The sequence below is a fragment of the Heliconius melpomene genome, chromosome 11 (genome assembly GCF_056956725.1).
Source record: "Heliconius melpomene rosina isolate 202511_hmr_F chromosome 11, ASM5695672v1, whole genome shotgun sequence".
Classification (NCBI taxonomy): Eukaryota; Metazoa; Arthropoda; class Insecta; order Lepidoptera; family Nymphalidae; genus Heliconius; species Heliconius melpomene.
Window position 1 is genome coordinate 11,395,063 of NC_140399.1, and position 23,488 is coordinate 11,418,550.

The 23,488-nt window shown below is 31.5% G+C and overlaps 1 protein-coding gene across 1 annotated transcript in view; it reads right to left on the reverse strand.

Moving 5' to 3' along the window:
• The window catches only part of LOC146534918 (uncharacterized), a 42,072-nt gene continuing 18,584 nt past the window's right edge, over positions 1 to 23,488 (reverse strand). Inside the window, exons 2-15 of the mRNA XM_085192468.1 lie at positions 12,442 to 12,561; positions 8,953 to 9,086; positions 8,233 to 8,405; positions 6,853 to 7,028; positions 6,339 to 6,446; positions 5,789 to 5,949; positions 5,119 to 5,219; positions 4,658 to 4,789; positions 4,166 to 4,331; positions 3,661 to 3,740; positions 3,140 to 3,365; positions 2,387 to 2,561; positions 1,797 to 1,939; positions 1 to 1,597 (exon numbers count right to left, since the gene is read on the reverse strand). Of these exons, the coding sequence (XP_085048594.1) occupies positions 1,469 to 1,597; positions 1,797 to 1,939; positions 2,387 to 2,561; positions 3,140 to 3,365; positions 3,661 to 3,740; positions 4,166 to 4,331; positions 4,658 to 4,789; positions 5,119 to 5,219; positions 5,789 to 5,949; positions 6,339 to 6,446; positions 6,853 to 7,028; positions 8,233 to 8,405; positions 8,953 to 9,086; positions 12,442 to 12,561 (2,024 nt within the window). The 3' untranslated portion in view covers positions 1 to 1,468. The remainder of the gene's footprint in view (positions 1,598 to 1,796; positions 1,940 to 2,386; positions 2,562 to 3,139; positions 3,366 to 3,660; positions 3,741 to 4,165; positions 4,332 to 4,657; positions 4,790 to 5,118; positions 5,220 to 5,788; positions 5,950 to 6,338; positions 6,447 to 6,852; positions 7,029 to 8,232; positions 8,406 to 8,952; positions 9,087 to 12,441; positions 12,562 to 23,488) is intronic.

The following is a 23,488-nucleotide window of genomic DNA, read 5'->3' on the forward strand; positions in this document are numbered from 1 at the left end:
ATAATTATGTACATTTTTGGACAATTAATGATTTCCCAAAACGTATAAACAGTTTTCATTATTTTAATTTCTTAAAAATACGCCAATAAATATTTTTAATTTTAACTTTTTCTCTTAAATGTATTTTTTATTAATGAACTAAAAAAAATATAACTCGATGATTTTCTATATTATAAAGTATACATTCTTTATTAATAGGCTTAGTAAGAAAAGTGAAATTGCAATATTTCTTAGAAATATTATTTATTATGGAATGCTATTTCTTTATATTTAAATAAAATAATGATATTTTTATATATGAGACTGTGGTTGGCGCAGGGGCACAAGACTTGCTACTGTAAACACGACGGTTGTGAGTTCGATAAATCAATGCAGTATTTTGCTTATTAATTATTTTAGACAAAGTTACAAATTAATTAATTGATATTAATCAAATTTGTCTGGGAGAGTCGCATTTCATATATCATTCACCAATCACTTTTCCTTTAATATACACAAGTTCCTAAAAAATAAGATTATCACTTCATTAATAATTATATATATAACTTGAATATTTATATACTTCACGCTTTAAAATTTTAAAAAAAGGCCAAGTGGCGGGACTGACGCCACACTTTCCACTTCTTTGCATATTATTATTGAGTAATTAATGCAGATATTAGTATTTCTAAGAGTGATTTTCAAAACTTTCAAAAATCTTATTATTAATAATAACTATAATAGTACATACATTTACATAGTCGGTGTTTAGTTATAATTATTATAAAAAAACACGACTTTGAAATCTAAAATATATGTCATATAAATTCATTGATTTGTACTTTTACTTGGTAAAAGCGTTTTACAACTTAGTTTACTTTACATTGTATTATTATTATTTATTATTTTCTTATTCCTGGCCTTTATATATTACACGCTTAATAATAATTAAGTATATATAATTTCATTAAATTGAAAATATTTAATAATTTCTAATTAATTATTATTTCTCGTAGATGGGAATATTAGTTTTCTATGTTATTTTTAATATTTATATTGTTTTTAGAAGAAATCTAACAAAATAATTTTGATTTGTAAGTTATTTTAAATAATCATTGTTAGGCATGCTATATAATTTTTCGTAGAAAACGGCCCAAAATTTTATTGTAAATAATATACTGTCGCTACCATAGAAAAATCTTGTAAGCGTAATCCGTTTCATTTTATTAATTTAAATTATTACTAAAAGAATACGGATATATTACAATTTATATGTTGCTAAAAATATTAACAATAACTATAATAAGTTTTTTTACACGCAATTACAAGATTTTATACTAAATAGCAACAGTATCCTACAAATTTCACATATTTGGACATTTCTAAGCAATTAAAGTCATAATTTTATATCTAAAAGCGATCAGGCTTTTTAAATAAAGCTTAAAAAATATCTTTAAGGAAAAAATAAAGTTTTTGCTTATACTTGATATCACACTCGATGTGGTTTCTTCTGTGGGGAGACTATCTTGAGCATGGTGACTATGGGGGCTTCGAACATGACTGATATTACAAATGCCAGGAAGTACGACATTACTGTCAGCCCCAAGAACAAGACGAACTGGAATAAAATAAATACTTTTCATATAATATTTCTATTATTAAAACTATTTAAACATTTTTGAACAAAATTTTATAATAATTTTGTTAAAAAATGTGTTAAAAGTAGTTGTTTAAGTTTAAACATTTCAACTAGTGTTCTAATAAAAGACGTTTTATTCAATTGACGATAACTAGGCTAGAAGTTGATATATACTTACCACAAGCAGTTCAGCCAAGTGTATAGGATGCGTCAGATGCATGGCGAGGTAGCGCAGCACCACGGGGTGCACCAAATAGGTGCAGTACGTCAATCTGGACAGCGGGTATAGTATTGGCGACGCGAGCATATGACGCACCCAGCCTGTAGGAGATGGTTGAATTTAAAATTAGCAGATTTGGCTTTGCGTGAAAGTGGAACAAACATCCATTCTCACAAACTTTCACGTTTATAATATTCGTAGGATTAGTAGGAAGTAATATTATAATGAAATGTGAATTTATCTACAGTCTTTTAATAATTTAAGATTAATAACTCTGTGCGTATGTTTGTCACCATACTTCTCCTAAGCGGCTGTGCCAATTTGAATGAAGTTTTGTGTTTATAGTTTAATGGGTTTCTTGATGATTTATAAAGACAATTGGTATTTAAAAGAAAAATGATAGTGTACTCAGAAAAAAATATATTTTCTCAGAGTTACAGTCGGTGTGTACTATAAAATAATATAATAAATTAGAAACAGAAATAAATATGAAAAAAAATAATATATTATAAATCTACTATCAAAAAAACAAACAAACAAACACAAACCCCCATATCCCGTAGAACAAGCGACAATGACCCACGCGACGCACGCCGCCCACAGCGAGTGCGACAGCGCGCTGTACACCGCCGCCGACACCACGTCCAGCTCCGCGCGGTGCAGACCGAACACCAACACCAGCAGTGTTGATATGCAGGCCACCCAGCCTACTGTTGCCCAGATCTGGGAAGGTAGACGGGAGTTAAGTGTATTATAGTACCTACGATGAGTCGTAGCCGCCCTTTTGGTTATCTACTTGTCAAATTAATAATGAATAAAAATCCAGAAAATCTGACTTCAGGGCCGTCATTTCAGACAGCAGTTCCTAGAACGGAGTGTTAACACACTTCACTTTTCACCTAAATTCCCTTTAGTCATTGAGTGGAACTCAATGACGTGTGTCCACCAAATTGAGGAAATAAAAATAATTTCAATATAGTTACTCATTTGAGTGAATTGAACTTATATTGAACTGCGCCAATGAATGTTTTCAAAATGAAAGTTTTGAACGTTAGAGATTGTGTTGAATTACGAGTGTTACCGTCTTATTATATTCTCAATGTAAATGAATATGTCGTCGTTACGTTGGTTTGTTGACTTAAGACAAAGTTAACATCTTGCATATTTTTTTAATATAAAAGAAGACAACTCCAACACAAAACTAGGATAAAAAAAATATTTAAAGTACATCAAGATTCATAATTAAAAATACACTTTAGATACATATATTCATATAAAAACATACAAAAACAAAGCATTACCTTCCCCATTTTAATATTCAAATTGGTCTTAAATAGTATCCATCCAGTGGCCACTCCCACCAGGTAAGGTCCCAATCTCGTCCAAGGTTTGTCGTATATTTTGTCGAACTGGGTGAATGGGTCCTCGCTGTTAGGGATGTGTTGGGAGGTGTAGGAGACGTAGCCAGTGGTCACCAGTGATGACAGGAACAGTATGAGTGTTAATACTGCTGATAGCTTGAAGTGGCTGCAATCAATGTTATTAAAATATTATTTGACTTATTTATTACTGTTCTTGGGGTTGGATTCCGTGATGTTTCGAGAATTTTCAGCACTGGAATTTTCATATAAAAAAACAATTAAAAATAATCAAAACAGATAACACAAAAACTAAGATTTAGATCTCTCTTTCTAATTTAGTCACATTCTTATCGAATATTGATATATTAAATAATTGATATACAATGTTACTTGCTGTAGTTTCTCATAATCTTAGTTAAACAAGAACTTAAATAAATTATATAAAGAAAATTTAAAATTACCTTATAGCGAGGATAAGAAGAATAACACTGACTGCGTAGAACTGTGTGTCGTCTGATAAGTACCAACTCCATAACATGCACTGAAAAAAAATATATTAAAATATGGTTTTACCTAAATACTTTTCCAAGTGATTTTGAAACGTCAGATGAACATGTCACTAAAGCCAGCTCGATAACAAACTCTACATATAATTTTATTGTATTATACAATGGTACGCCATGTAAGTAATTCAAATATTTTATTTCCACACATTGTTTCGCTCTAGTGACAAGGCAAAACCCAGCACTGGAGTCGCGTGGAGAACGGAGTGTCTTATGCTTACCCTGCTATATGCGGGACACAGTGTAAATAAAAACTAAAAATAATATTAATTAATAGGCACTATCTAGGCAAACGTGCTCCACCTTCGTTCGCATCGTCACTTACCACCAGGTGAGATAGCGGACAACTGCTTGCCTATCTACAATAAAAAAAAAAAGTAAATAATTAAAAAAAAAAAATCACCATTTGATCAACAGGAAACAGAGTGTTAATATACAGCAGGTTCCTCCACCAGTAATTGGGGCAGGTTTCATGGTCCATCGCGGGGGGCTCGAACACCGCGTTGTGCTCGAACCACTTCATCACCACCTCGACCACGCCCAGCATGAAGAGGTAGGGGGCTGTGAGTCTATAACACATATCCGTATATTAATTTCTAGAAAATAGAAGTTTCTTCTAATTCTGGATTTTTTCTGTCCATCTTGTATCATGTGGCAGCCACATGGCAGTAAGATAGCAACAAAAGGTCACCCCTTAAGTTTTATCATATATATTTATTTCTTTTTTTACACGATAAATATCCGACAACTTAAATACCACTTTAAAATATGTAATGTAGTGTTTTACTATAGTTCCCTAAAATTAAAATAATACTTTAAATTATTGAATTAAAATAATAAATAACTTTAAATAGGTATGATCTTTTTTTCAATTTAAAACATAAAATAAAAAAACCTTGCAAATCTATATCCAATCAGTCCCAAGAACTGCAACGCGCCGGCGGTCAGCTTGCGGCGGCCCTTCGTGAGGCGGTCGAGCTTGCCCTTCGCGTTAGTACGGAAGTATAAGAACGATACCAATAGACCTCTGGAAATTGTTATTTTAATATTTAATATATAAATTAAAATTCCTTAATGTATAGTATTTATTTTGTTTAAATGGATGGATGGATTTAAATCTTCTATTGCTCTACGTCCATTGTTCAAAACTTTCCAAAAATACTGAACAAATATGTGTTGCCAGTAATTTGAAAAAAAAAAAAAAAAACAATTGAATAATTATTCAAATAAGCGTTTTGTGACGTGACACAGTTGTTAAAGAGGTAAACAAACAAAACTTTTAAAAAAATATTATTTTCCAATAGTTAACAAATCTATAAATATATATTAAAAATATGTTAAGGAATTCTTTTTTACCCAAGACAGAAGAAAGTATCAACACTGTACACCGCGCTGAGGATCAGTTGGAACCAGAAGCTCTTCTCTAGGATCGCTCTCAAGGCAGTGTTGTCCGCGTACTGTTAATGTTACATTACTATATTAAAAACAATTAAACATTATTATTAGAAAAACACTTGAATTATTTTTTTAACATTATCCTGTTACTCGCATAAAACACGATAGGCAGAGGGAACCTAGTCTAGTGCTCATGCACCACCCAATTTTATGGGACATTGCGTTTTTCATTGTGGAATTCAACGCCGCGGAGTTGTGACAAGACAAACAGAGGCAGAGTAAGGTAGAGGGAATCTGGGAACTTAGTCTAAAGACACTCCTTTCTGGTTAAGACACTTCCGTTGCCCACTTTCCGCCGAAATCTGGAGGCATTACGTGTTGAGTGGCGGAAATGCATCTTTGCCTCGTTACCAGAGTGAGAAAATTAATTGAATATTTAATTTCTGAATTTCGAGTGCACATCGAATCCACATTTACAGTTGCATGCTTGTTTTCCTGCGCCACGACTGGCCTAACTATTACGCGTATTATCACGTTATGTTGACCTTAGTTATTATAATATTATATAATTTTCACAACATTTGTTTAATACAAACGTATCTTCATATAAATTAATTATAAATAAGCTTACCTTAAAAACAACAATGCATGTATGTCCAAATATAATCCATATCATTGAAAAGGTGCGTATGCCGTGCACCACTGACACGGTGTCCGCGCCCACCGACTGATCGAAGATCTGCAGGATGTTTGCCTTCATCGAGAATGATAGTAGCAACTCTGACCACACACCTTTGAAATTAAGAATTTAATATTATTACTTATGTTTGGATATATTGTTTAAAAAAATGTTTTCTATAAAACGTATAAAAAATTGTAACATTCGAATAAGAATTTTTAATTGCGCCTGATAAGAACGCAGGTCAAGTCCTAGTATGTTAAAATTATTTTTCTTATCTAATTGTAAAGTTAAAAATGTTATATTAATTAAGTTTTCTATTAACACCAGAGCGAAGAAATGAAAATGTATTCCTCGAGCGGGGATCCGCTTGTGTCAAAAAATTGCAATCTTTTTTTAAGCGATACTATTAATTTCTAGGATTCCAACGTACAAATCACGAAGAATTAATTAAAAATTGTACCTTATATAACAATTATAGTTATTAGAATAATTTGTTTACTCAGTTTTAGCTCCTCATCGGTCGTGGAAGAAGTTTCGGCTGTGAGCTGTTCTTCAGAGTTATTGCTGTTGATTGCAATATTATTGTTCACGTTGTACATTGATTTTCCTGTTAAAAGAACTACATTTTTTATTTAATTTTTAATAAAGAAATATATTTTAAACTAATAATTTAATTGAAACGAAATGATAAAGATGACATTATGTCTATGTTAGAGAATTAATTGAAAATACGAGGTCGATTGTTCCACCCACCTAAAGATACCTACAATATATACTTACATTGTAATGGTTGACCATAACTTTGTTTGTGTCAACCATAAAACGTAAAATTTTCCTTCATCCCGTTCCCGTAGGAATTTTACGAACTTTTCTCTTAATGCTTCAAGAAAGGAGGAAGGGGATAGGGCAGAAAAAAAGAAGGAAAGAATTTTTATTTTAACTTTCAGCATTCTCTATCGCATGGCTAGCATAGTAGCAGACAGTTTTTTATATATAGATGACGAAAAATATACCTTTAGACACAGTAATATTATCCAAGCTGTTCAATCCAAGTTTCATGTCAGCGGAGCCATTCTCCACGGACGCCATGTTGGCGGCGCGTCGTCTGCGCGCGCGCACCTCGTGAGCTATCTTCATGTCGTAGCCGGTGGCAGTGATCAGTAGAACACCTACTATACATGATACTGCACTGGAAAACAAACATTTTCTATTTAATTAAAATTTTTCACCTACATTAAAAAAGTCTTTTAGTATAAAGTAACTCTTTAAAAATTGGTGCTATACTCAATGAATTACTATTTTGATAATCGAAAATTTTTAGGAATAATATTTGGATAACGAAAATTTGTAAACATTTTACTCCATAAATGGTAACACATATAACAAGACCCAAGTGAAAAGGTTTCGAATAGGCTCGAGTCCCGCTACGCATAAATTTTTATACGCTCCTTTTCGTGAATTCCAGAACAATTGTGGAAATGAATTTTGGCAATTTTGGATTTAAAAAAACTATAATATTTTTTTATTATGTATAAAAAAGTACAGTTGCATTCAATCATCTTTAGGAACTATGAAGAGAGACCGCACTAAGACGAATGGTTTTGGTGAGGTCGTAGCTTTCCACATTTTATCTATTGTCGCATGGTGTGTGACGAAGCCCTATGCGTACTTTAAGCAAAATCTAAAAACAGTTAATATCTAAAACGTCTGTGAATATAAATAAGCTAATTTAAAACAAATTATAACCAATTAGTATACAACAAACATATTATTATAGCAAAAACCAAAAGTAATAGTTACAATATGATATAAATACTTCAGGGGCCAAGGCTTCCTGCGCTAGCTCATTACATCACCAGATATCCAGGTCAAATATAGGCTTAGTGAATGTAAAGCAAATTATTCTTTTAAATTATACTTTATTACTTATTATTACTCTCGTATATAATTGGGATAAGGGCTGCGGCCAATGTGACGGTAGTGGGTTTGATTCCCTCTCGGGGGTACGAGTTATTCCCATTCTCTTATGTAACTCTATTGTTGTATACAGTAGGAAAAAGAAATAGGCTTTTTTGTCGTATCTACAAAAAAGTTAGACAAAATATTGATTAAATTTTTATTGTATTTGTTTGTATTGCTATTTAATCACGTGGGCAAAAAATATCCGTCGTGGCCCAGAGAATGACACGAAACGACTGCGGGTTCGGTTCTATTCGGGGGAATTATTTATATTTAATGTTTTCATTTTTTTCGCTCCGGTAACACGGCAAAGCGCGCATCGAATTTCGATATTCTCGTCATTTCGACTATTCCGACGCAATGTCTGAAGACAAGGTTCCCTCTCCCTACCCTATTATAAGAGGGATACAGCGAGGAGCTAAAAAAATACTCACAGCAATATCTGGAAGGTAGGATCCTGTAAGTACGTGTATCCGCCGTGTTCAGGCGAGCGTACGGTTACCACTTTGTGCGCTAACAGCGGTGCGTGGACGGCGGTCACCAGCTGGCCTACTTGCTCTCTAGAGCACGCTCGTGGCAGGCACAGCCCTAGATGGAGGGTGCGACGCTGAAAAATTACTTATAAGTTGAGATCATCGTGGTGCAGGGGGATAGCGTCTGATAGTATAAACATGATGGTTGAGGGTTTGGTTCTCATTCGGCGTAGGTACTTATTTTTTTTCAATAATTTAATTCAATCATCCAAGCAAGACATGGCTATGGCTTTCATAACGATAACGAACGAAAGCTTTGAGGAAAAAGCGGAGAATGAAGTCTTTAAAAATTAGGTTCTTACTGCCTACAGTGTAATGGGAATATATAAAAGAGAGCTGAAATAAAAATAGTAAGTTTATGTGTCTTTTATTTCTAAGATATAAGTACTAGAATAAGAAATGGGTGCGGTACAATCTAGTAATTTATACGATTGTTGTTTTGAAATATAAGCCGGTGTCACGAGCAAATGTTATTTACAGGTGCATTAACTGTTGTATGATGCAAATGATGCAGATGTCCACATCGTCATTAAAAAGCAATATTTGTGATGATTAATTTACTTTTTGGGTTTTTAGATCAAATAAACATACACTTTATATATTATAAACAAAAATACTTACAGTTTTGACAATATCGGAAAAATTAGTAGAAACACTCATTCGCACGTTGTAGAAGGCGGTGTCGAAGGGCGGGCCTAGTCCTGTGACAGACACGTCTTGACGCCATTCGCTGAAAATCTGAGATCCTGCAGTACCTGCAAGAATTACATTTTTTGTTTTAAAATGATTAAAATAATATATATTTAATTTTTATTTCTCCTTCCCTCTTTTGTAGACAGAACGCGGCGTTGAGCTCCACTAATCAATTGGCAATACTCGTATATGAAAATACACGGAAAGTGGGAAAAGCAGTGTCTCAGTACTATGTACCCTAGGTATATATAAAACTGTTATTAAAAACAGATGACATAAAATTAACTTGTTTTAAAATAACATATAACTTGAAACTTTAACTTGAAACTTTTATCTCTGTTGATGTGAAATTGTGCTTCTTTATATTCATAACATTTATTAAGAATTTGGAAAACTATTAAAAATATTAATTTAGCTTTGTGCTTTTTTCTGTATAGCAGGGTAGGCAAAGAACACCTAGTGTCAACATACTCCGTCATGCGCTTAAAGATTAGATAAAAAATTATTAACCAAAAGTAAAAAAGAAATAAGATGTGGTTTCTGTAAAAAAGACAGCCAATATTTTTTGTTTTTACATTTAAAATGGCGTAACAGATAACCGCGTTGACAGGTTGAGGAAAAACAATAAACGCACTTTTATAACATTTCGTCACATTTAGGTTTTCTATTTAAACAAACGATGTAAATAAATAGTTTTTGTTTACTGTTGAAATACCTTGATTTTCACAAAATTATCATTTTAATTATTTATATCAGAGGGATAGACATCGTGAAACTAATAAAAAGAAACAATCACTCGTAATCAATTTACAACTTTTTAAATTGTTTCCTTTCTTTAAGAATATTATGAAAATTTTATGTGAATGCATTTCATAAGTCAGTTGAGTAGTTTTTATTGCATTTTATTGCAATAGTCTCAATTTTTTACAAACAATTTGTACAAGCATTACGTATTATATTTATTTCTTTAATTAGACTATGTAAACTTAAACATTGTTTATTTAACAATATCTCGAGAACTCTATAATTCACGCTCTACTAAGCAATAGTTGAAACTCTTTGGTCCGAGCCTTCGTCCAGATCGGTTACATCACCACCACGTCGGAAAATTGCCGCATTTTATAAATATGAAAGAACCGCTTTTACTCCCCTTGCGGTAAAATAGTAATATTTAAAAATTATATTTGAACACCTATGGTAGTTATTATCTCTATTCGAAAGTACATGGATTAAATGGAAAAGGTAAAGAACTGACTTCCTCGATAAATCCAACAGAAAACAGAATTTTCCAATTTGAATCAATAGTTCCTTAGATCAGCTTTATCAACTAAACAAATTCTTTATAGTTTTTCATCAAATAGGTAACAGGGCAATATTGGTTTCATAATTCGACTTGTGATCGAAGTTGTGCTTGGATTAGAAAATGGGGTGTTTTAAATTTCGATGGAGTATTTTAATATGATTCTATATGAATATCCCGTTCTGTAAGGATTTATGAAGCTATAAAAATATAAATTTATTTTATTTTAATGTTTTAATCTTTTATACATAAAAGTACTGGTAAAAGTCTATTTAAATGAAGAGTATTTTGAATTTAAAATAGTATTTGTTCTTTGTTGTTCACGAAATTTACTTTGGTGTTATGGAGAAAAATTATACATGTTCAGAAAAATCATAATATTATTATTTGTATTTATAATAATATTTTTTTAAATTAATACGATTATTTTTTGCTCAACGCCGTATCCCGCTTGTAGCACTCCTCTCCACTTTTCGCCGAACTAATAGAGCGAGTAAATACGCAAGTATTTTTATCTAATATCAGAATTTTTATAAATAATGTAAATTGGACTATAATTTACATTATTTTAAGAAGGACGCTATGGATATTATATAAAATATAAGTATTTTTTTTGGCAAATATTTTAAAGTCGTTTGACTTCTATTGAGATTTAAATGGAATCCAAAGCCATATGGACTAAAACTATTCAGATATATATTAGTCAAATCGCCCATATTTTTTTTAATTATACGGTTAGTTTATGACAATAAATTTTTTTGGTTGATTATTAATCTACGTTTTAAAATTAGATTTGTTATTTTAGCTTTAAATTGAATGTAGCATATAGCACGGTCTAGTAGATGGAACAGTTGAAAAAGAATAGAGTTTCTTATTAAAAATAAGAAACTCTATTCTTTTTCAACTTAATGTTCACAAATTTCTTAGGAACTAAAAGTTATATATAAATGATGATTTTTTTTAAAAGATCTCATATTCTAAATAGATCTTTTTTTTACCATACATTTTATACAAAACCAAATTAATAGAAAGTACTAACTTAAAAATATTAAGCTTTAATTTTTTTACATATTAATAAGACTAATTTACACCTACGTTATTTTTTTGTGAGTAATGTTAATTTTGAAGAAACGATCGTTAAACAAAGTTACTTGTTAGGTTGACAAATATTATAATAGGTTTTTTCTTTGATGATTTACTACGAGTATTTTTATTATTTAGACATAGCCATAAAAATCGTGTTCCGGTTTCTTGTTTTTTATTTTATTATGATAATTTAAAAAATATATAATATATTATCGGTATGTTTTACCATATTTGCGTTCGTTTAGTTATTACGGTTTGAGTTGAGACTAAAACACTTGACAGGCTCTAAGTAGTTTAGTAATAGTTATCGGTCATGGGCATTTAGGTAAAACAACGCACCGCTTTGTCTCGTTACCAAACCGAATTAATTAAAATATTAAATATTTCATTTTTTCGAGCGGGAATCAAACAGAGAAACTGCTGCGTTTTCTGTGTAAAGAGTTTAGAAATTATATTTTTGAATGCAACGGAATATTTTCAATAGTAATCAAAATCTAAATACAACCTTGTGTCCATTTTTTAATAAATAGATAATTTTTAATTGATTTTGAGATTCAGCAAACATAAAATCGAATTAAATTACTAGATATCAATGGCGTTTCATTCTTTGAATAATTAATTCACTCACTGTAAACTTGTCAGCTCGTGGGTTCGATTCCCACTCAAGGAACGTTCAACATTTTTATTTCATTGCTGTGATATTGAAGTGAAGTGTCTTAATGGGAACGGAATCCTAACATTAGGTCCCCAGATTCCCTCTACCTGTGCGGGAGACAGTGTAAAGCTATAATGTACTTACTAATCAAAATAAAATGTTTAGAAAACGCGAATGTTATGGGTACGATCCTCACTTAGGTATGATCTTCTTAATCTGACAATATGAACAGGAAAAAACAATGATTATCCCGAATTGGGTGAAAAAATGATTTGATTGTTTTGATTGTCTTGACTCTATGTACTCGCCGCCTACCCTGCGGGATGTCACCGGGATACCTGCGGGAAGTACTATAAGATCTACGAAGAATACTAACGATTATGATGCTTAGAGGGCGCGTGTTGCTCGTTCAGAATGCTGCAGAGCTCGGCCGACCCCGTCCAGTAGTTGTTGCCCCAGTAAAACATGGACGTATATCTGCCGCTTGCGTCTTCCACTGCAAATAAAGATATAAAATATGTTATATTTTTTTAATGTTTAATTTCGTATTCAAAAATGTATGTTATAATATGTAATTTTATTCTCGTTATCAATGCTACTTGTAATTTGGGTTGGCTTATTTTTTTTTTAGGTTCACGTTTTTTTAAAAGCATAGGGAACCCGATATTAAGACATTCCAATTTTAAAGATATTGCACGTTGGATAGTGGAACTCAACCCCGCGTAACCGTAACGCCGCCGTGGACCCAAGTGTGAATCGAACCCACACTCAGGAACTGTTGGCTTACTTAATTATTATTAATTAATTATACCTAATTATGGTTTTTAATACAGTATAAGCTCAAACACAGTATAGACTCAGTGTGAATATGAGTGATAGTTGGAATTGCAATATTTAAGATCTTTATAAAAATATATAAATTCCTCTACACTGTAAAATATTATTAATTTAGTTTTCGCTAAATATTTTTCTAGTCTCTTTGTAAATGCAAGAAAAATATAATGGACTTTGTTTGAAGTTACTTACTTATAAATCGCTCTTAATACTGATATAGATCTTCAAATGATATTCTTAAAATAAAATTTATGAATGAAAACAACATTTCAGGATCGCTCTCAAAATTGTATGTATTATTTGATTTTATTAAGTAAAATCTGAACGCAAGGCAAGGACGAACACTGCTAGCTCGCTAGTTAAGGCCACTTATCTAAATATCTATAACTCAGGGTTTATGTCTTGGTCTTGTTAGATACATTGCGAAATTATGTGTTGTCAGTTTACAAACTAGTTTTATATTCATTATTCCATACAATTTAAGATCTCAATAAATTATATTTTTTTAACTTCACGCTGAACCCCGCAATACAGCAGGATTGGCAGAGGGATGCTAATGTAACATGGGGAACATTGTGTGTTGAGTGGAACTCCATGCTACACTTTGTCTTCTTACCAGAAAAAAGAAATGATAATAATATAATTTGTTCTCTAGAAGTCTAGTAAGTGGAAATTTTCCCTTTTGCGCCTACTTTGACTATGGAACATCAAGTTTAACCATTTTTTTTAAAGATTGTAAAACTTATTTACCTTTAAAAATCCTTCACAGGCGCCCTCGACCCTTTACAAAAAGGCGTTGAACTGAATTTTAATTTAAGGTCACTACGAGTCATTATTTTAAGTTACCGACTGGTAAAAGTTAAACTTGAACTCATAAGTCAACAACCCAGGCTTTTACCGTCACAACTAGGAAGAACTTTCTGATGGCTTCCAAACGACTTCCTGTCTTGACGATCTCTCATCAATCCTGCGTTTCGCTTACTTTTGTGCTTATTTTATTACTAGCGGCCCACCTGCGGGTTCGCCTGCTTAAACTTATGGTTATGTTATGGCTAAATTATACAATATCATCTACATACTTTGTAGCCTGCGTTGATCTGATGCCTATAAAGTTTAATCTAAATTCGTTCAGCAGTTTTTGTGTGAAAGTGAATATACCATCCTCACAATCTATATTCTATATATATTATATATTCTATATTATATTTATAATATTACTAGGATATGGAGATACGAGTACAAAAATAGTATTTATTTTAAAGCTATCTACAAATAGATAATTTTAATTTGTTGTGTGACCTTGTTCTTAATATTTACTTAGAATGATTAAATTCAATAGGAATTTATAATTGATTATTTTAAATAATATAAAATAATATTAAAATAAATTACAAATAAAATTTCTTAGAAATATATGATATAACATTTTTTTATTCTTTTTATATAATATTTATGGAATTTTAGACATTATTTCTATTAATGAACTAGGTAATTAGTAATTAGTGTAGTTTCATTTGGAAAGCGGTTTAATCCATTGCGTATTCAAGGGAAGGCCACGAAGCTTTAAAGCCTTCAGGGTCACGACCAACTTGAACCCAGCCGTAAATATAAATAACATGTATTTTTGAGTTAAAGGACGAAAGGAAGTCCATGTAAATGAGTATGAGTATGATTTATGGAGTAGTGGTTACGGTGTGTTTTTCATCTTTTTGGGCTTCACGTTTTACTTATTTGTTTCTTACATATCGCCAAAATTGAGCGAAAAATGTAGAACGGAATTTCTAATGTTAGAGTTTCTCTCAATACGGGATACAGATGAAAACTATGTAAAGAAATAAAAAAGTATATTTTCAAGAAAAAATCAAGAGAAGATCACTGATTACACTGTGGCCTATTGTTTGCTTATTTTAGAGGCAATATTTTTTTTATCTCACCATATAGAACTAATATAACACTAGTAGCGAATTTCAATCCTCAAAATCAATTGTTAAAAGCTTAATGTGCTATAAAAATATATTACTTTTAAGTAATTTACTTAAGTTAATGCATATATTTTATACGTATTTGAACTTTGCCGATCTACTTTAAATGTAAGATCAAGGTTATTCATTAAAAAAGTATTTTTAAATATATTATCTGTTTCTTTGTTTTGTTTAATAACAATATGAAATTAAATGTAATCTATATTAAATGTCAAGTAGCTCTGCTAATAGCGCACGTTGAGACATCGTAAGATTTCCTATTTTTTCTTAATTTATATGATTAGGCTATCATGGTAGAGGGGCACTGTAAACGCAACGGTTGTGGGTTCTATTCTAATCTGGGAATATGAAGAATATTGAATATTTTCGTTTTCTCGTTCTGGAAACGAGGCATAGCGCGGCGTTTAGTCCCGCCACTCACCACGCAATGCCTCAGAATTTAGCAGAGAGTGGGGGACGGAAGTGTCTTAACGGAGTGTCTTAGCACTAAGTACCATCTGCCTACCCTGCTATGTCCGGGATACAGTGTGAGGTTAATAAAATAATTTAGGTATATTACCTTACAATAGTCGATAATACTTTTGCATAGCTATTTTTAATCTTATCTTTCTACTTCAAGGAATTTCATGTTAGACATAGAAACCGTACTTATTATAAATAGAGTTCAACAAAGATTTAAGCGATTATATGGCGATATTGTCAGCGAAACCTATACCTACTGCATTATTTCGTAATCCTTCAACAGGTACGCCACCAGAGCTCCAGCGGGTTATGTGAAACTCCCGGACTGTCAGATGTAGGCCTTCGTAATGAGGATACATGTATCCTCATTTATTATATTAATATACGTTTTACTTGATAAACACCTTAATCTCATCCAAATTTGGTAAAATATTTTAATTTTATTACAATGTAGTACGATCAATTTGGTGACCATCAACGAGTTAACTTCCTGTTCGAGGTGAAGGCGTGGCGACCTCCGAAGCCATTGAACATTTATTTATCACATTTTATAGTGATATTAATTATAAGCATGGTGTCAGAATCGGTGGACTTTAAAAAGATATTAAAATTTTGGGTTTTAAGCGTTCGTTCGTAATAGTAATTTGAAGTTTTGGGATTTTGGATTAAATTGTTATTTTAGAAGTTTATATTGTTGCCAGTACATAATTACTTATAGTTAAAATAGGTTTTTTCTTAGTTATATTGCAATTTTATTTCATACATTATTGAAATAAATATATTGATATTGATCTGTCCGAATACAAAATAAATATACGAATTAATTGTTGAAGACCTCGGTAATTAAGACACGTTAATTTTCACAATCTTTGAATAACCTAGAACAGTGTTTACGTTTAAAATTAAAAAAACCTATTTTAATATTTGCTAGTGGCAAGCACGAATCTTTAGTTTTTGATTTTTTAATATTTATACATAATGATTCGAAGGTGATTCGTTAAAATATTTTATTGAACAAATATGTATGGCGACGTGTCGTGTCGTAAAACTCGTTCTGTAAACATTGCTACAGTCAACATTCAATATGTATTTGACTATAATAATTTAAAGTTTATATTTTTGTAAAAGGTATTTTACTACTTATTTTTATTTTCTGTGTCTGTTTAACAGCGCTAAATATGTCTTTAACAGTGTTACCTGAAATATTTTTTTAAATATACATTTAATAAAATTTTAAAGACGTCATTTAATGTTGATTTTCTTTGGAATATGCTTTAGTGTCAATTATATTATTTTAATTTAAATGTGAAATTTTCTAATTCGTCGTCTTTAAATTCAATGCTGCCAGTAGTAATATTATTAGTGTATGTATATTATTTTTTAGTAATTTTCTATAATAAAAACATCTTATAAGATTGGCTATCTTTATTGTATTTAAGCAATATTAAAAAAGGACATCTTATAAATTAATTATATATATTTTATACAATATTGCTGCAACTGCAACCACTTAAGACGGATGCATCAAGATAAGAAAAAAAAGACATCTTGACATTTAAAATGTTATCTAATATAAGATGACATGATAAGATTAATTTAAAAATGTAAGAGGATTTAGCTAGATGTATCTCTCATAGCAGGGTAGGCAGAGGAAATCTGGGAACCTAACCGTAAGACACTCTGTTCCCATTAAGACACTTCCGTTACCCAACTTTAAACAAATTCTGGAAGTACTGCATATTGAGGTGTGTAATACAACGCCGCGCTTTGCCTCGTTACTAGAGCGTGGCAAAAATATTTCATTTACTCGAGTGGGAATCGAACCCATAACCGATCGCACTACAGTCGTAACCAGCACTGCTAATTTTATTCGAATTTGAAGTTTGTGTACTTACGCTACATTTTTGTTTTTTAAACAGTCTTGAGAGTAGAGGTTGTTTCAATGTCTTGTGGGTGGCTCCGAACACTACCTACGCTTTTTCGCGTCTAAATTATATTATATCAATATTAGATATCTACTACTTGTAATTATTTTCAAAATTAATTTTTTTGACTAAATCACCTTGGTGACACACAAATAGATATATGACGTACTTGAAATTTTATTTATCAAACAAAAATATACAAAATCAATTAAATATAATATAAAATAAAAATTCTAATAAAATACAATAATGTCACGGGCGCCAGTATAAGAAGAAGCAGTTTGCATCCTAATTCGTTATTGCTATTCACTGCAACGCGGTGAGGAAACCTAATGTCCTAGTGTCTTTCCCAACTGGTAACTAACCCGGTTGTGTGTTCGAATGCCAGTGTTGAAAGCGACAGGCTAATGATATTTGGTATATTACTATCCCATTATTTCAATACTTGTTTTGCTAAGAGTATAAGAAATTACATTAGAGACGTCGACTGACTGTAAACGTGAAGGGGTTCGATTCCCACACGGAGGATTGAATGACGAACAATGTCTGAACAATTGGGAGGAAAAAGTGGGAGAACGAATTGTTCTAACATTAGATATCCTCTGAAAAAGGTCAAGGAAATAAATTATTCTGCCTTGGTTTACTATTAAGTTAACTTTACAGTCATGGAAATGTTCTAATGTTTTCGATTTAAAATTATATTTCACTAAAAAAAACAAAATAATTCCTGGCAAATTTATACTGAATGAATATAAAAAAAAGAAGAAACTTATGAGAGATTTCTAATTAGAAATTATATTTATCTATTCTTATATAGTGACTATTTAAAACAATTACTGTTTTTATACATTTGTATAAAATGGAATCTCATTCGTATACTCACATCATCGAATAATAAATATAAAAAACGCGGGAAAACAACTATCCATTCTCTCATGGGTTTCTTTTATTTTTCATACATTCGTTATAAAATTGCTAATAACTACTTACATATTTTTTAATATACGTTAGAAATTGCAGAATTATAGTTATTTTTATGTTAATATTAAATTAATGATAAATAAAAATATATTTGATACGCAAAGGAGTTTGGATTTAACAGCATTTTGACTTACCATTCATAACAATAACGTTTCTACAAAATAAATATTAGAATGTTACAAAAATAATCGTAGCAAAAAAACAAGAGAGGAATTTTAAATATTTTTAATTTATTTACTATTTCATTGAAACGTCCTTGTATCCTTTACGAGGCGTCCTATTCATTATTCAGACCACCCTCGAAAATCGATAACGTCTATCGATTCATAATTTGCAATCACGTTATTGAAATTTACAATACATTTAGAAATAGGTGTTGCTATTACAAAATATTATTTCATTTCAACAGTACAACACACGTCTCATCACTAATGACGTGGGAGCCTCTACTATATACGTGTGTCAGTCATGTACTAAATGTACGATGACAGCATTTTAAATATTTACGTATTATGTCAGAATTACTTGGATGTCCTGGGTTCAATTCCCACTTCCCTAATGTAAAATTTAATATTGAAACGGATGTAATTTACGCGAAAGTTGTATTTTTCATGTTTCGTTTTCACTTCATTTCAGTTTGGCGAAAATTCTTATTAGTAAGTTCTCTCTGCCGAACCTGCTATAAATTATAAAAATATAAAATTAATTTATATAAAAATAAAGGCTCCGTTTACAAGAAATATAAAAAATATATGGATAAATGACTATAATTCTTTATATATATAGATCTTATAAAACAAGTGATATTTTAAATTATAATAAAAGAAATAACAGGCCTTGGCTAGCAGTATTAATTTATATTTATTATTTTTTTAGTTTAACATTGTCTCCCTTATATAGCACGGTATATTCAAGCAGATCCAAGGCATTGCGTCTTTAGAGCCGGAACTAAACGCCGCATTTTATTTTCTTACCAGAGCAGAGAAAGGAAATTAAAATAATTTAGTCCCGTTATTTTTTTATAATGTTTAGATACTATTTTTTTTTAAAGTACCTACTGATAAAAATTATCAGTTTTTATAATATTAAACAATTCCAGGCAAAGTAATTATCAACTTGTAAGGCTGTGTGTGATAATTACTTATGTAAATAATTTATTTTCTCTGTTCCGTACTTGGTCTACATACATCTAATTTTGTTCCTACGTGCTGGGATTCGTAATGGTTCATCAGTTGTTTATAGCGTAAGCAAAGTAAAAGTAACTGCCTTAGTGTTATAGACCTGTAAATAACCAGACTGTACGCCGCACTTGGATAGTACGTTGAGAGAATCTGGGAACCTAGGGGTTAAGAGATTCCGTTCCTATTAAGACACTTCCGTTCTCTACTTTCTGCCTGCATTTTGCAGGTATTACGTGTTGAGTGGTGAAACTTAACGCCGCGCTACGCCTCGTTACCAGAGTATCGTTATTATACTTGCTTATTCATAAAATATTGTTTTTCAGCCTCTATACAGAAAAAGCTAAGAAATAATAAAAATAAAGAAGAATATTAAGAGATCATTAAATTTCTTTAATCTATCACTGTAAGTAATTTGCAAAATATGACATGAAAAGAAAACCTTTTATGAATCTGACACCTCTCGACTTCAATAGTGAACTACAAACTATACTCGTATAATAAATAGGTGTTGTCTTATTGATGAAGTCAGAAGTTTTAAAAGGTGAAGTTATGTGAGCACTGGCTGTCTGTAGACATTGATAGGTGACATACTTGAAAGAAAATCGTATGGTATAACTTAAAAGCGGTAGAGATGCTCGGTGTAAGTAGGGGGTAACCCTATTATATAGGGTTAAATATTTTAAAAAATAAATAAAAGATGTGTGTTGATTGAGAGTTCAAACTGCGTAGAAATAATATTTAATAATCAAATTATTTTTATATTATAATTATTTAATAATCAAAATTTGCGAAATTAATAGTAAGGATTCTTATACATATCTTTCACATTTATAAAAAATATAAAAATCTCGTATATTCAAAAATAAATACGTGAGAACCGGATCCACTCTAGTAAGCTGGCCTTGTAGTTTCAATGAACCATTTTATTTGTAATAAAATATTGATATATCATATAGAGACATTAATATAAAGCGTATTTGGCTCAAGTGCTTATGAATATATCTCAAAAAAATGCATATCCTGTTCCAAATAAAATTTAATTTAACATTTAAAAAAATTTGAACAATTTTAAAAAATCCAATTTGCGACCTTCATAAAAAAAAGCTTTTAATTTTTTTTATTACGTAATAATTCTATGTTCTTATTACGGGTGGCGTTCATGACCTATCGCAACGTCGCCGTCGGTGAATTGGACCAGCTTGGACCTGATTGCGCAACTTGGAGTGCGTATATGAGTGAGTAGTGAGTTAGTGAGTACTTTCACTGAACTAATGTGCATATCCGATTATGACGCGGATATAAGTCGCCCGAACACATAATATGTATCATATTATAGAATATTATAACATATATCGTCATTTGTTATTCCTGTTTGCGGTAATGTAAGTAAATGAGGCCAGCCGTGGCGCAGTAGTGCAAAGTGTGACGGTAAACGCGACTGGTTGTGGGTTCGATTCACATATGGGAAATGTTAATAATTAATTAAATTTATATTTTCATTGCTTTACTCCGGTGTCGAGGCAAAGCGTGGCGTTAAGTTCCGCCACTCAACGTGCAATGCCTCGCAATTTGGCCGAAATTGGGAAACGCAAGTTACTTTATGAATATTTTAAAAATAGTGAATTATTTGATGTTGAAAAAATTTAAACTTTATCTTTGATATTTACTGCTATATACAATTTTTAATTGTATTTCAAAGTGGTATTACGTTTCGGTGATCCACCCGCAAAGTTTCACAATCGTGTAGAAAGTTGAGAACGGAATGTTTTAACACTAGATTCTCTATCAAAGAAATCTCGAGAAACGTGAAATTATTGTTATTATATTATTTGTGAAATGGGTTGATTTTTATTTAATTATTAAAATATAACGTAGGTATGTATGTAAGAAGTGCGTGTAGCGTCTGGTTAAAGACATTGTTTTCTTTGTTATGAGTTGAAATTCTAGACAATATTTGTTAAGAGCAAAAATAGTTTCGCTTACAAAATAAGTAGAGCAACGATTTAAAAGAAAAATCTATTCCCAGAATAAAAAATGTATAACTATAAGAAGACAAAAAAGCTTCTAAAATAAATATCAATAAAATCTCATCATTCATTCATTGCGTCATAAATCATAGTTAAGAATGTCAAACCTACGATATAGAATATAGATGACAGAGCCTAAAGTAGGTCAATGTCGACCAGTGACCGGGGTCCGGGACCCTTCGTAAAAACACATTCCTTTCCGTTCTCATCACCTGTTGGACTCGCTTTGTTGTAATACATCTTTGTTTATTATGTAATAGAACTGGAGATGGTACTGACAGAATAAAAGGAAAGTGTGTTAAATACTTAAAATATATCTAATATTATTTGTGGCAGTTGTGGCGCAGATAGGCACAGCACAAGTAAACGCGACAGGTCGTGGATTCGATTCTCACTCGGGGATATGAAATAATTAATCTTTTCATTTACTCGCCCTGTTAACAAGGCAAAGGCTGCATTTTGTTCCGCCGGAAGTGTCTTACAGAGTTTCTTAACAGTATGTTCCTAGGATATCGTATAGGTACGTTCCACGTTAGATAAAGGGACCCTAGGACCTTATGCGAGATAAACCGTGAATCTAAAAAAAATATATAAGCATAGTAAACAAACATAGCAAATGTTTTAACTTGCTTATGTCTTAATACGCCGTAATTATGTTATGTTAATACATCACGTATAAATTATTATGAAAGTTTATGAAATAAGACGTGGTATGGCGCGTTAAATAAAAACTTGTTAGCTTTGTAGGTCAGTGCCCAGCAGCGGGCACCCGTCTCAGTGGTGGGGTGGGGGAAGTATCTCACTATAGACAAAGGTTGTGAGTACAAATTCCACTTAAGTGTATACTTATTTGCTTGTTTGTTTGTGTATTTAAAGCAGGCAGAACGATCCTAGTAAGACATTACGTTCCATTTGTACGCAGCGGTTTGTCTTGTTGCCAGAGCAATAAAAAGGAAATAAAACATATTTCCCCGAGTGGGACTCGAACTGACAACCGTTGAGTTTACATCAGACTGTGTACTTACTGCTGTACAATGAAAGTCTCAGAAAAAAAAACAGAATAGCGGAAGTATTTTTTATTTATCTATTGACACCTGTTGAGCGTTCTTTTTTTAAAAGTTAAATATATTTATTTTAAACTTATATTATTACAGTAACTTACACAGATTATATAGAATATTCCGACATTATCCACCTGTAAATATTAATAGAACGTCAAAGTCAATTATGTTTTTATCAATTGCTATCGGAACTTTATAATTAATTAAATATAATCTATATTTATAAAGAGAGAGCGTCCGTCACTTCCTTCACATCACTAGCTATATTATACGTTTTGTTATAATAATGATGAAGTTGTTCGTACCGCGAGCGCGGCAGTGGTCGGAAGCCATTAGCGTTAATTCACTGCTATTATGTGACCCGATCGCTTTCTAGCCATTGAATTTTCATTTTTCACACCTTTATATAAATGGTGGTGGTGGTGGTGGTGGTGATGAAGGATTCAAATTCTCTTTACCATGCATATTTGTTTCATGTCCTATTTTCGTGTTGAGTACTGAACGACAGATTTTATCTTGTCAAAGAGGGAAATTAAAAAACAATTCGTTACCCAGAGTGAAGATCGAAAACAGTTAGTTATTATTTACTTTTAAATATAATTGTTAATAGAACTTCGTAGCTCAATTTTTAAGTAAAGGAATGTGGACATATAGCTTTATGCATGAACATGTAATACGAGAAGGACGTATTTAATTTCGGCTGTGTTCAAACACTTACATGGAATTTGAGCGTGATAATAGATTTTTAACAATATATTTATTATATATAGCTGGAGTATATGCAACAGACGATGAAAGTTTCATAAAGAAACCTTAGAAATTATAAGAATGTAAAATATTTACTGTACCCGACACATAAAATCACCAAAAAAAATATATATGTTTTTTTAGTATTTTTTTTTTCAGGGATATAACTAAGTAGACTCTGCTGTTGGCCGGAAGTAAGTTAATTTCCCTTAAATTGCGCATT